Raw genomic sequence first — 12,540 nt, forward strand, 5'->3', positions numbered from 1 at the left:
TTCAGAGTGTTTTTTTTTTAGCCTAACTTTTTAAAAGTTGTGTCCATCTCGTACACTCTTCTCTCTCTCTCTCTTTCTCTCTCTCATTCACAGTCTGTCTCTACCTCTCTACCCTCTCTCCGTCCTCTATGTTCCCTCCCTGTCGGTGCTGCTGTGTAATAGGAGTTATTTTCATCCCTGTCTCTATCCGTGACTGCGGCCGCTGGATGGCTGAATATTTACATTTTTCACTCACTGGTGACCTTTCCCTTGTTGCTGCTCTGGGAGCTTCAGTCTCCTTGCTGCTCTGCTGTTGACAGACGACTGCCTGCAAATCTCATATGGACACAGCAAATGGTACACAGGGAGTCGGGGACAGAGAGAGAGGTTCAGAGACTGGAGAAAGGTGGGAAAAGAGAAAGAGAGAGGGGGAGAATGGGAGAGAGCTCAGCTGCCTCTAATAGCAGGGCTGAGTGTCAGCTGACACGTTGGGTGAAACCAATTGAAATGGTTTCGGGAAAAAAAGCGGGACAGAAGTAGTGACGATCCATCTGCATTTGGAGAGAGACACACGGACGGGAGCGGTGTAATCTTTTACTTCTGGTGTCACGGTGATCGTGGCTTCCTGTCAGCACAGATGGTCTGCAATAAACTGCCTGAAAAGAGATGTAAATCTGGGGTCTCAGGGATGCTCTCTGCCAAAGAAAATACTTGTTGGTTGTAAATAAATGTGTTTTTTTTTTTGTTTTTTTGGGGTGAGCAGCAGAAGGTACTTTTTTTTTTTTTTTTTTTTGAATGAGTGGATGTATTAGCTGCACACCAGGGCCTATGAGTCATGGAAGAGTATGTGCCGAGCGGAGTGAGAGGAGGAGGAGGAGGAGGAGGAGGAGAGGTGAGGGCCAAGGATTCACTAACTGGTTGTTCTTAGCTGATGGTCTGCAGTAACGGGAAAGTAAAGTTGAGTCAGTGAACTCCTCAAAGTTTGATGAGTGTTTATGTGCATGAATCCTAAAACTGACAGAGACACAGAGAGACACAGAGAGAGATAGAGAGAGAGCTGCTGCTGCACTGGAGTTATTTGAAAAAGGCAGCGACCCAGTGTGACCCCCAGATCTCTTTGCTATTCACTGTCTCTGTGCAGGGCGTACACATGTTTCTGAATGTCTGCATGTGTCTCTATATTACTGTGTGTGTGTGTGTGTGTGTGTGTGTGTGTGTGTGTGTGTGTGTGGTGGTCCGACTCTCCCGAGAACCGTGGCTCCGTTTCATCCAGCAGTCGCGCTCCTTTTGGCCTGAATTCGACTTCAAGGATAAGTTCACATTTCTTAAGTCTGTCTTAAAACAATACCCACAGGCCCACATGTATATTGAAATAGTTGTCTGTGACTGAAAAATGTCTTGGCCTCGGGGAGACCCCCCCCTCCAATCCCCCATCCCAACCCCGATCCCTTTCTTATTCTTATTGCAATTCCATGCAAGTGATTGGAAACAGAATCCACCGTCCTTGTTCTGAGCTAAAATGCGTGTTGAGACGATCCAGCTACATCTGAATTAGTCATAACTACACTGCAACTCAGCAGGAAAACAGTGGAAAACACAAAGAGGAAATTTCTCAGCAAAAAAAGAACAAACTTTAATTGACATCCACTTGAATTCTCTCTAGAAACTGAAGCTGCGTCCAAACCAACATGTTTTAGTTTTTAAGAAGCGTCTCTTTGCTACATTTGCACCTGGATCTTATCACTGGGTCTAATCAGCATTGATAACCAGCGGTGAAAGCAGCATAAATAATGAATCACAAGCATCACTGACCTTGTTGGATTTTTTTTTTTTTTTTTTTGCTAGCAGCTGTTGGAGGGAGTTGAATTTAGTTTAGTATTTTAACGCTACAACTGCCCTTTGCTGCATTTTGTGGAACTGATCAACTGCAGGCCAGACAGTCTGCTTCCTGTTTATGCCGGCTCAAGCATACCAAGTGTAACTGTATGCTCTGAATTTATATATATATATATATATACTGTATATATGTGCATGCTCAGATGTGTCAGTATGGTCAGAGCTAAAACAATCTACTGTAGTGCTTCTTAACCTTTTCGGGGATGTGTGCTGATATTTGTATATTTTAAATATAACTTAATTTATAACCAAGGTAGGCAAAATAAGCTAAGCTTCAGCCTGCACCTTTTCAGTCTAAATGTCAATGTTTCTTGTTCTTTTGTTGTAGCTGCTGTCTTTATGTGTGATCTAATTTCTAATGTAAAATGAGGTGACATGTCAAGACCCAAATAAACTAAACTAAACAAATGTGTAATAAACATTGAATGTATGTTCTCTCTTGAAGGTAGGCTAAATAATGAATTTCAACCAGCAAGGTAAGTGGAAATGTTTCAAAAACACAGGAAGTGCTGAGTTTGTAGGAGCGGCGTAATGCAGTAAATTTAAAAAAGACAAACGAGAGTGAATCGAAACCATTAAAAATGTGGCTTCTTATTAAAATATGACCAATTTCACATTAAAACATATGGGACTAGGAAAAATGCCAATTAGTTCAGCCTCTGCAGTTTAGGCAATAATGATGGCTCCAGTCACTGTTTTAGTAAAATGATAAATGTCTGTAAAGGTCACTCAATTAAATGGTATTTTATCGTTTTACAGTATCCCTTGCAATTACACCCAGTACCACTAGGGGTCCAAGTGCCCCTGGTTGAGAAACACTGGTCCACTGGGATCTAGAGAGGATCTTTCCCTGACAAACATGGAGAGAAGTAATGATTATAGTCGTTTTAAATGTGCAAATGTGGATGTAGGATGTGTTACACAATGTTTCATATTCGTACAATCTGGTATCATGACACCAAAAAAGTGGCAACGACTGCAACGACTTACTCTGATCACACCTGCGCTACTTCAATTAGCTCGAGATGCTTAATAACACCGATACCCTCGGGGCACGCTGATGTTGCATTGTGGGAACATTGCGGCGCTAATGGAGCCACACAACGACTCACAGAAAACACAAGATATCCCCGGCAGTTCGCTAAGAGGGAGCAGATTAGGGATAATATGCACCTTTAACAAACAGAACAAAACACATGGTGTCTTTCTCGTGTTATTTTCCACAATAACGCTGATGTATTCCATATATACCATTATTTCATTGTTTTTTCTCGCCTCCATTAAGTCAGGAATGTTAATGATACACACTGACTGTACCTCTAATCATATGAAAAAACAGATTTATAAGTGAAAATAACCTGAGTGGCTGGGCTGATTGAACTCAGCAGAGACGGGAGGAGACATGCTTTTTGTCTGCTGGTGTTGTTATTACCGCCTGTGACACACACAGAGCCAACAGAGAGCGAGAGAGAAATAAACAGTTGTTGTTTGAAAGCTTTTGTTTGCTGTGGGAACACTCTAATTATTTTGATTAGTATTTAAGCTTTGTGGAGGCCAGTTTTTTTTTCTCTTTCTCTCTTTTGTCTTCTCCCCACCGGTCTGCTCTGCTCTTGTGCTCACAGACGCTGCAAAGTGGGGTTGGTTAGACTACAAATGGATTTGTCTTGTGGGTCTGCTTCAGTACAGTAGATATTTTGTGAATCGACAAATCTTCTCTTCAGAAAATACAACATAGAGAAATTGAAGTATAGCGAAGAGTGTGTTTTTCTTTTTAGCAAAATGGCTTTTCTTCCTACATTTTATCCTGGAATATACTGATGGATAGATAGATAGATAGAAAGATAGATGATAGACAGACAAAACCAGCAGCGCTCCACACACTCCTGCTCTCTGTGTGCTTTATGCTCTCTTAATATTGTGTGCGTGAATGGGTGTACGTATCAGGCACCTTCCAACAATAATGGCTGCCATGCTAAACGAGAATGATGAGATGTATTGGGGAGGTGATCAAAGGACTACTATTTACAACCACTCTCAGCCTGCGGACTTGATGACCCACTGTAAGCTGCACTATACTGTACAGGGAACCTCTTCCATCATGCTTTTACTGCCCATCACTGCAGCTGTTAGACAGGGGAGATGGCAAAGCTTTTAGCAGACTGAGATACCGTCCCTCTTTGCTGGACGGCGTGTATGGGCAATGCCATCAGAAAAGTGAATGACTGGGAAAGATAAGGGGAAATGGAGGCTGGGGGAGAGGAGAAAAGGGTGGAAAAGAAAGAGAGGTGGCGAGGGAGGGAGGGGTTGGAGGTTGATGTCTGCCTGCCGGCTGTCAAAGGAAAATGCTTCGGTTAAATGGAAACTGATATCATGCAACTCATTCAGGTTTCTTCGGGGGCTTGGGGGGGAGAGGGGGGGGGGGGGGTTTGGAGAGCGAAACTAAAGTGTGGTGGACTGTAGAGGGAGGAAAAAGAGGAGTTCTTACCTGAAGCAGCCAGTAGCACCTACGGTGGAAGGTGGGGATGATGGAGGAGTGGACGTAGCAGCCATACAGACACTGGAAGGAAGGAAGGAAGGAAGGAAGGAAGGAAGGAAGGAAGGAAGGGAGACAGTAGAGGGAGAGAGAGAAGGAAAAGGGGAAGGAAGGGGAGGCGTTACTACTACTACAGTAAAAAAGTGATATGAAGTGTGTCTTTTACAGGCGAAAAGATCCATTGCAATGTTTTGGAATAAGATCAGCAGACCAAGTGTTACGTATTGGGTGAAACAGCTGCTGACAACCTTTCCTTTGGAGAGAGTGACATACATACGGAAAGAAAGGCAAGGCATATTTGAAGAGATATGGAAACCGTTCAATGTGTTTGTTAAAGGTATAATGTGTAGGAATTCCCCCCATCTAGCGGTGCGGTTGCATATCGGAACGTATTCTTGATGTTGCATTCACCTGAAATCGGGGAGACGTCAGTCAGACAACAGACGCTGCATGTAACAGGATAAACAAGCGTCAATGTAAACAAGTGGTCCGCCAGCACGAGGAAAACCAATACAGGCGTGACAATATGTTGTCATGGTGATGTCGTATTGTTTACCTGACCCACATTTTACCGTCTTTCTCTCGTGGAGTAAAATGACATCTGGTTGGTTTGCCGAACGGCCGATGCAACATGGCCGCCTCGGTTCGGTGCGTCGCCCACTTATGTATTTGTAACGACTTGTAACAACTCATTCTAAGGTACGAGAAAGCTTTCATTTGTATGCGGGTGTGATTCGATTCAGTGAAATACGTATTTATGAAAGCAATATTTGATTTTTGCTAATAAAAAGCCAAATAAGAGGGCTTTAAATTATGCACAAAAAGACTTGTACCATAACAGGTGCCTTTGTGAATGGAGCACAGATCTACATATTTGATATAACTACTGTACATATATGTAAATACAAGTGTATGTAAGAAAATGTTAATAAATATATTGTTTAAAAAAAAAAAGTGATATGAAGACAATTAGGCTGACCTCTCTTACCGACCTTGGCAGCTGTGACCTTTGACCCCCCTGCCTGACCTCTTCCCCTCCTCTTCCCCTCTTCCCACCCCTTCTCATAACTCTGCCACATGAAGCTGCCGGCAGATGGTCAAGCTATTGTTTCCCGGAACAAAGACAGTGACCTGGTGGGACGAGGTTAACCAGAGAACACCTCAGCAACTGTCCCAGCATCCACTCCTCCCCTTCATCCCTCCCACTCCTCCTCTCCATCCCTCTTTTCTTTTCCTCTCTTTCTTTCTTTCTTTCATCCTGTCCCGTCTGGGGAGAGGAGAAACCCCGGACACAGAACGATTCAGGTGCTTCTCACGCCCTCCCCCTCCTCTCCCCTCCTCCCCCCTCCCCTCCCCTGAACATAACTAGAGCACAATGTTATTAATATCCTTATCGTAAACAGATAATGCCGCGCCTGGGGGCTTGTTACCGTGGAGAGAGCTAGGCAGCGCTGATAACGCCTCCTGGAGGAGGCCGGGAGACATTTTTCACCTGTCGGCAGCAGAAAAAAAAAAGAGAAAAAGAGGGGGGGCAGCGAGGACCGTGAGTAAGGCAGCACTTAGCCCCCTCCTCCTCCTCCTCCTCCTCCTCCTCCTCCTCCTCCTCGATCCGTCTCTGGAAGACCCGCGGTCCTGCTGGCTCCCAGGTGACCCGGAGGGGAACGGCTATAGCCTGCTTCTGCTTGTTTACAGCAGCAACAAGAAATCTACAGCACTCTACTTCCACCCCCCCAAGCCGATCCCACCCCCACCTTTACCAGCTTGGAAATATTGTGGGGGGGAGAAGAAAAAGAAATTGCTCTTAAGTCAGGAAGCTTGGCTTTTACAGGAATAAATCAAAGCAGCAGGTCAGGAGGAGGTTGAGCTGCTTCTACTCTTCTACTCTACTTCCACTTTTGCTGTAACTGTTTGTTTAGTAGCAACGTGGAGGAAACACAGCTACACAGCTGCACCGTCGCCACGCCGACGCACGTGCAAAGACTCGCACACACGTAACTACGACAACCTGACTGACGCAGCATCAGTATTCAGGAGCCACCGTGTGTTCGCCGAGTTAGACGGCGGCGGGTTCCTGGGGTTGCTGTAGATGTGAATGGGTGGACGCTTCTTTCCTTCCTTTCTCCCTTCCTTCTTTCCTCAACCCTTTTCCCTTCCTTCCCTTCATCCTCACTTCTTCTTCCTTCCTCTTTTGATCCAATTGACCTGATCTGTTCCCTCCCTCCGTCTTTCTTTCCTTCCTCCCTTCCTTACTTTCTTCCTTCTTCTTCCTTCCTTGAATGAATCTGTTTCCTCCCTCCATCTTTCTTTCATTCCTTCCTTTTCCCATTCCTTCTTTCCTCAATCCTTTTTCCCTTCCTTCTTTCCTTCCTTTCTCCCTTCCTTCTTTCCTCAACCCTTTTTCCCTTCCTTCTTTCCTTCCTTTCTTCCTTCCCTTCGTCCTTACTTATTCTTCCTTCCTCATTTGATCCAATTGACCTGATCTGTTCCATATCCCTCCATCTTTCTTTCCTTTTTCCTTCCTTCTTTCCCTTCTTCCTTCCTTGAATGAATCTGTTCCCTCCCTCCATCTTTCTTTTCTTATTTTTTCCCTTCCTTCCTTCCCTCCGTTCTTACTTCTTCCTTCCTTTTTGACCCGATTGACCCAATCTGTTCCCCCCAATCCTTTTCTCTCACTTCCTTCCTTCTTTTTTGACCCAATCTGTTGCCTCCCTCCTTCTATCTTTCCTTCCTTTTTCCCCTTCCTTCTTTCCCTTCGTCCTTCCTTCCTTCCTTCCTTCCTTGAGGACAACAGGAGGGTTAAATGTGTTACTGTAACATGCTCATGTAGCTTCAGTAAAAAGCTCCATGTAGCTGGAGCTTGGAAAAAGCAAACACAACAAACCGCCTGATTAATTACAGCAGAGTGCCACATGACTGGGCACATGGTGAGAGACACATTACAGAGCTAAACACAAACAAACAAACAAACACACACACACAGATGCACAAACACTAGAATACAGCTGTGTGTGTATGTGTGTGTGTATGTGTGTGTCCAACAACACAGGTAGACAACATCCTATGACCAATTCACCGGCAACAAAACTCACACCGGCCTCGACCGGCTTCTCTCCAGGTGTTCCATTGTTCCCGTCTCATCTATTGTGGACCGATTTCAATACTAACTCGACTCTGCGCGGCGCGAGACTGGGAAGATAGTGACGGCGCGCAGACTTCCTCCTCTTATTTTTCTGCTGTACTCTCATCCATTACAGCTGTCTGAAATAGGATGTATGCCTCCTCCCACTCCCATAGCTCTGTTATCCATTACTCCACGCTGGCAACGGACAGACACTTCCTCCCACTCCCACAGTGCATTGAACATCACATTACTACAGCTACTGTACCACTACAGCTGCTACCGGGCTTGCACATTTCTCCTGCGCACTTTTGTCAAGCGTTTGTGTCACAAACGTTATTTTTTTGTGTGTGTGTGTGTGTGTGTGTGCTCTCTTCAGGGATTAGGCAGCCTTGATGCAATGCGTTACCTTTGTCTATAAGGCATTAAGGCGAGACACTACAGGCAAAAACAGTTTTTTCATGCACTGATCACTTTTGAGATTTTGGGCTATTTTTCTTCCTTAACATGTATTCTTTCATAAAAGTCCAAATAAATAGTAGAAAATCCACATTAAGGTGGTTATTTGACTTCATTTAGTCTCTTTCGGCAGTAGATTTCTCCCAAATTCACCAACAGTTAACATGCTACTGTGACATACTGTGCTGTGCCTGTTATCTGACCCATGTCATGTCAGGTATCATTGTAAATCCCTTGTAAAAACTTCTGACTCTAATATGTCAACACAATAAAACAAGAATTTTGAAAGGGGCTTTATCCATTGTTCAGATTTCGGTTCTGGAAATGTATGCAAATTCACGCATATTTCATTAGATATTGCCTCATTTACATATAAAAACATAAAACTTGACAAAACTTGTAATACAAAAACTATTTGTCTTAATATCAGTGATAAACTTGGGAAGTTTCATGGTGATATCTGTTAGTTAAATTTTTTACCGTATTCACCTGTAGTGTCTCCCCTTAAACCGTTGCATTTCATTAAATGCATTTCATTACAGCCATGTGTTGCAATACGAGTGCAGAAAACGCTCTCTCTGTTCAATATTTGACTTTAAATGTCGACACCGACGCTGAAAAAGACGGTAACTCTGCATTTGTTCTCACAGGGCACACACAGTAAAACGCAGACTTTTAAAAGCTGCCAAAATCTTGCCATCTTGTTAATTCTGATTAGGGAGAGTTTATTGATATATCATGTTTAATACTGCTCTAGCCTAAAGCAGTCGGCCTACTGAGAGTGGGGCTGTGTGGCGTGGCTGCGTGTGCACTTGGATGAGGCATGTGGCACGCCGCTTCTCAGGATTGACAGGTGGGGGCCGGTGCAACAGGCCGCTGTGACTACGGCGACTGGGGAGTGAATAAATTAGCCCCCAGGCTGCTTTCCTCTCCCTCTGTTTACTCCATTTCTCAACCACACAAAGCAGCGTGCCAGACAAACAAGCAGCTTAAAGCACAACACAACTGTTGCACCTGTCAGTGCCGGTATACAGTGGGCATCAAACACATCACACAACCCACACACACACACACATGAAGAAACTACACATTGTCATACATGCACCGACACATGCTGCTGCACACTTACGCAGCCGGCCGCGACAGAAAGGCAGGGCGAGACACTTTTGAGAGAGCGAGCGCGCCCACATACACAGAGCTCATCATACTTGAGCGCTTATCAGTAATTCAAGACGCATATCAGTTACTGGTGTTTCTGCTGCTCTCTGCATGCTGAGCGTCTGGGTGACAAAGTGATGGCAGCAGAACCATTATTTGCTGTCTTTGGGCTGTGACAGATGACAGCGCATCACAGGGAAAGCAATTAAACCATAATTATACACACATACACGCATATCCTCTCATAAAAAAAATAAAAAAAAACACAGTTTCCCAGTGTGTAATTTTGAAGAGCTCTCGCACGCCGACACAAACACTGCCACACAAACACACAGGTGCGTGTTTGTGTGTGGGTATGTGCACGTTAACACATGTTAATGTACGGCTGGTGCAGGCGTCGTGTTGGGCGCTGCAATTGAGACACAATAGAAGGAACGATGTGCAACAGTTAATAGAAGTATTCACAAGCAGGGTGTCCATAATGTATTCATGTGCTGTCACGGCGGACAGCAGGAATAAAGAGTTACAGCGACGTGTGTCCTCCAAAGTCAGACACTGATGCAGCAAATTCATTTGGTGTTGTCACTCAAGCAAGTGGCCAAGGCGACGAAACGTTGGCTCGGTCCAATGAGAGGGTGTTATTGCCTGACCCCCCCCCACACCCCCTCCCCCCTCCCTCCCCGGGGCGTCAAAGTGGTCCTGAGTGGAGCAGGATCGCGGGTTCACGCGGGCCAGACATCCCAGTGATAAACAGTCGGGGCCTAAATAAAGCCTTCAGATGTAACGGCGGGGCCACCAACGGGGTTGCCTGTCCTGCCTCTGGAGGCCACCGCTGCCCACGGCCCGCCTGTTGCCCTGGCGACACCTCACTTCCATTCATCCATCATGGCTGACAGGTGTCAGGCACCAGCACAGGGATGGGTTAGTAAAAATGCAAAGTCTGTGAACACAGCAGACACACACACACACACACACACACACACACACACACACACACACACACAGTGATAGTAGAGAGAGAGAGAGAGAGAGGGAAACTCTCTCATTACACCATAATGATGTGTGAAGACAGTCCTAATCAGAGCGTGGCACCTTATTTATGTTGGCAATTTGCTGTTTTCCTGCAGTGATGCAAACGTCTTACTGTCAGAGGCTGCCACACATTTATCTGTCTGTCGGATTGTCAGTCCGACTGGGAGGAGGACGCACAAACACACACACACTTGCTCAAGCATAGAAATATGCACACGCATGAGCAACATGCTTGGCATTTTGTCAAAAACTCTTACTTACTACAGTGGCCCAAATCACAAAAGCAAATCAGGAAACACAACGGCAAATTACTAAACACAACAACAAAAAAGAAAAAAAAGTTTAGTAATTTGTCGTTGTGTTTTCTCTTTTTGTTGTTGTGTTTTCTGATTTGCTGTTGTGTTTTGCACCTCAGGGCCACCGTACCGTACTTACTTCCTGGTTTTTTAAATGACATTCCTTCTGCCCGGCACCCATCAATCAATCAAGCAGAGTGAAGTCTTTCAAGGATAGTTTTCCCACTGACTCATGTGTCCTCTAATGCTTCCTTAGCTAACATTTCTTCACACACACACACTCACACAAACACACAAACACACACCGTCACTCTGGATGTGAATAATCGGCAGCTGGATCTCCTGCTATAAAAAAAAAAAAAAAAAAAGAAATCTTCAGCTCTCAGTGTATTGAGTGACTTGCTTCACACTATTATACAGTTGTTGACACGGACATCCACCCAGTAAAGTCACTTCTGGCTTCACTGCTTCATTAGGGGGGAATGTATCAGTTTGTGTGAGTTTGTGTGAGTGTGTGTGTCTGTTTGTGCGCGTCTTTAGTGTATGTCTATTCACACGGATGCCTGGGGCAGGTGATTCAGCCTGGGGCACAGCAGCATAAATAGAGCTCACGCAAGCAGCCAATCAGGCGGTTACTATCAAACCCCCATCCGCGGAAGGGAGCGCGAAAAAAATCCATACTCAATAGAGATTCATGGACCATGCAAGATTCAAGCTACCCCGGCCATTGACAGCATCCATGATGACTATTGATCAGCCAACGATTTCTGGCTCTATATAGACGTGATTAGATGACTTACGGCTGAAAAGTGCCACTTCCAGTTTGGAGGATGAGCTCATTTTCAACTCATACCGTAATGCTCGGCATTTTCACCTGCTGTCTTTTACAGTCAGCTGCTCAGCTCGGCTCGGCTCGGCTCGGCTCTATCCCAATCGTTCAGCAGGAATCAAATTATCTGTAGTGTCTGGTGGGGTGGCACCATGCCCAGAATGCCCATAATATACAGTATCTCTTTTGCATTTCGGGGGGTTCAGAGGGGAAACGCACACCTCTTGCATGTTACTGGCACAATGGCTGTGGCTTTCTTATCCCAGCTCCTGCTTTTTTCTATTAAGATTCTTCTCCTTCTTTATACGCCTTTAAATAAGCCACTACTTGTAAAGTTGTAGCAGTATAATTCTTCAGTGCATCTGAAGACTTTAAGCAACGGTTGATGAGACATTATACATAATAAATCAAAAGAGGCTTAGATTTATCTCCCCGGTCCTCTCTCCGTTGGACCAGCTGCAGCCTCTAAATCAGTCAAAACTGAAGCGGGCTACAAAATGAATTGGCAGGCTGCACCCAAGTTGAAGGGAAAAAAAGAAAGAGGAAAAACAAACCTAAATTCCTCAACAAAGCAAAACAAATGATGCTCTGGAAAAAAAAAATAAAAAAAATGCATGTGTTATGGAAATGATCAACGCTAAAAATAGCATGCTCATTGTAAAACACACACAAAGAGTTGATAAACAGGCCCCGAAGAGGAGAATTAATTAGCCACGCTGGACGCGTAAACACAGCTATACATCAAGTTCAAGAGGAAAACAATAACAGGGCTGAGGCGGTTGCAGAGAACTCCCCCACCCCCCGAGCACTCGCCACACTGAAAGCCCCCCGACTCTCACTGGCCCTTAAAGGGACATTGTGTAACTTCTCCTGTTATCTATTCACGAAAATTGATTATTTAGTTCAAAAGTATGTTATGCAGTGAGGAGGAATGGAGCGTTACACTGATGCTGCATTCACCTGCAGTCGGGCAGACAGCCGCCGGTAACAAACCAGATGTCATTTTAGTCACAGAAGTCGAGAGAAAGCTGGTAACAAACAAACAATACGACATCGCCGTTTTGCCACTTGTTTACATAGAGGCTTGTTTATGCCGTTACGTGCAGCGGCTGTCGTCCGTCTGCTGTCTGCCCAATTTCACGTGAATGCAGCATGAAAAATACGATTGGAGTTGCTTGCGATATACAACCGCAACGCTAGATGGGCGTAATTCCTACACAATGTACCTTAAAGGAAGGTG

The 12,540-nt window shown here is 44.9% G+C and overlaps 1 protein-coding gene across 1 annotated transcript in view; it reads right to left on the reverse strand.

Moving 5' to 3' along the window:
- Nucleotides 1–12,540, reverse strand: part of camta1a (calmodulin binding transcription activator 1a) — a gene marked incomplete at both ends in the record, with an annotated part of 373,552 nt that overhangs the window by 79,988 nt on the left and 281,024 nt on the right. Inside the window, 1 exon segment of the mRNA XM_083975264.1 lies at nucleotides 4,361–4,432. Coding sequence (XP_083831390.1) covers nucleotides 4,361–4,432 — 72 coding nt within the window.

Source organism: Trachurus trachurus (genome assembly GCF_905171665.1).
Source record: "Trachurus trachurus genome assembly, chromosome: 7".
Taxonomy (NCBI): domain Eukaryota; kingdom Metazoa; phylum Chordata; class Actinopteri; order Carangiformes; family Carangidae; genus Trachurus; species Trachurus trachurus.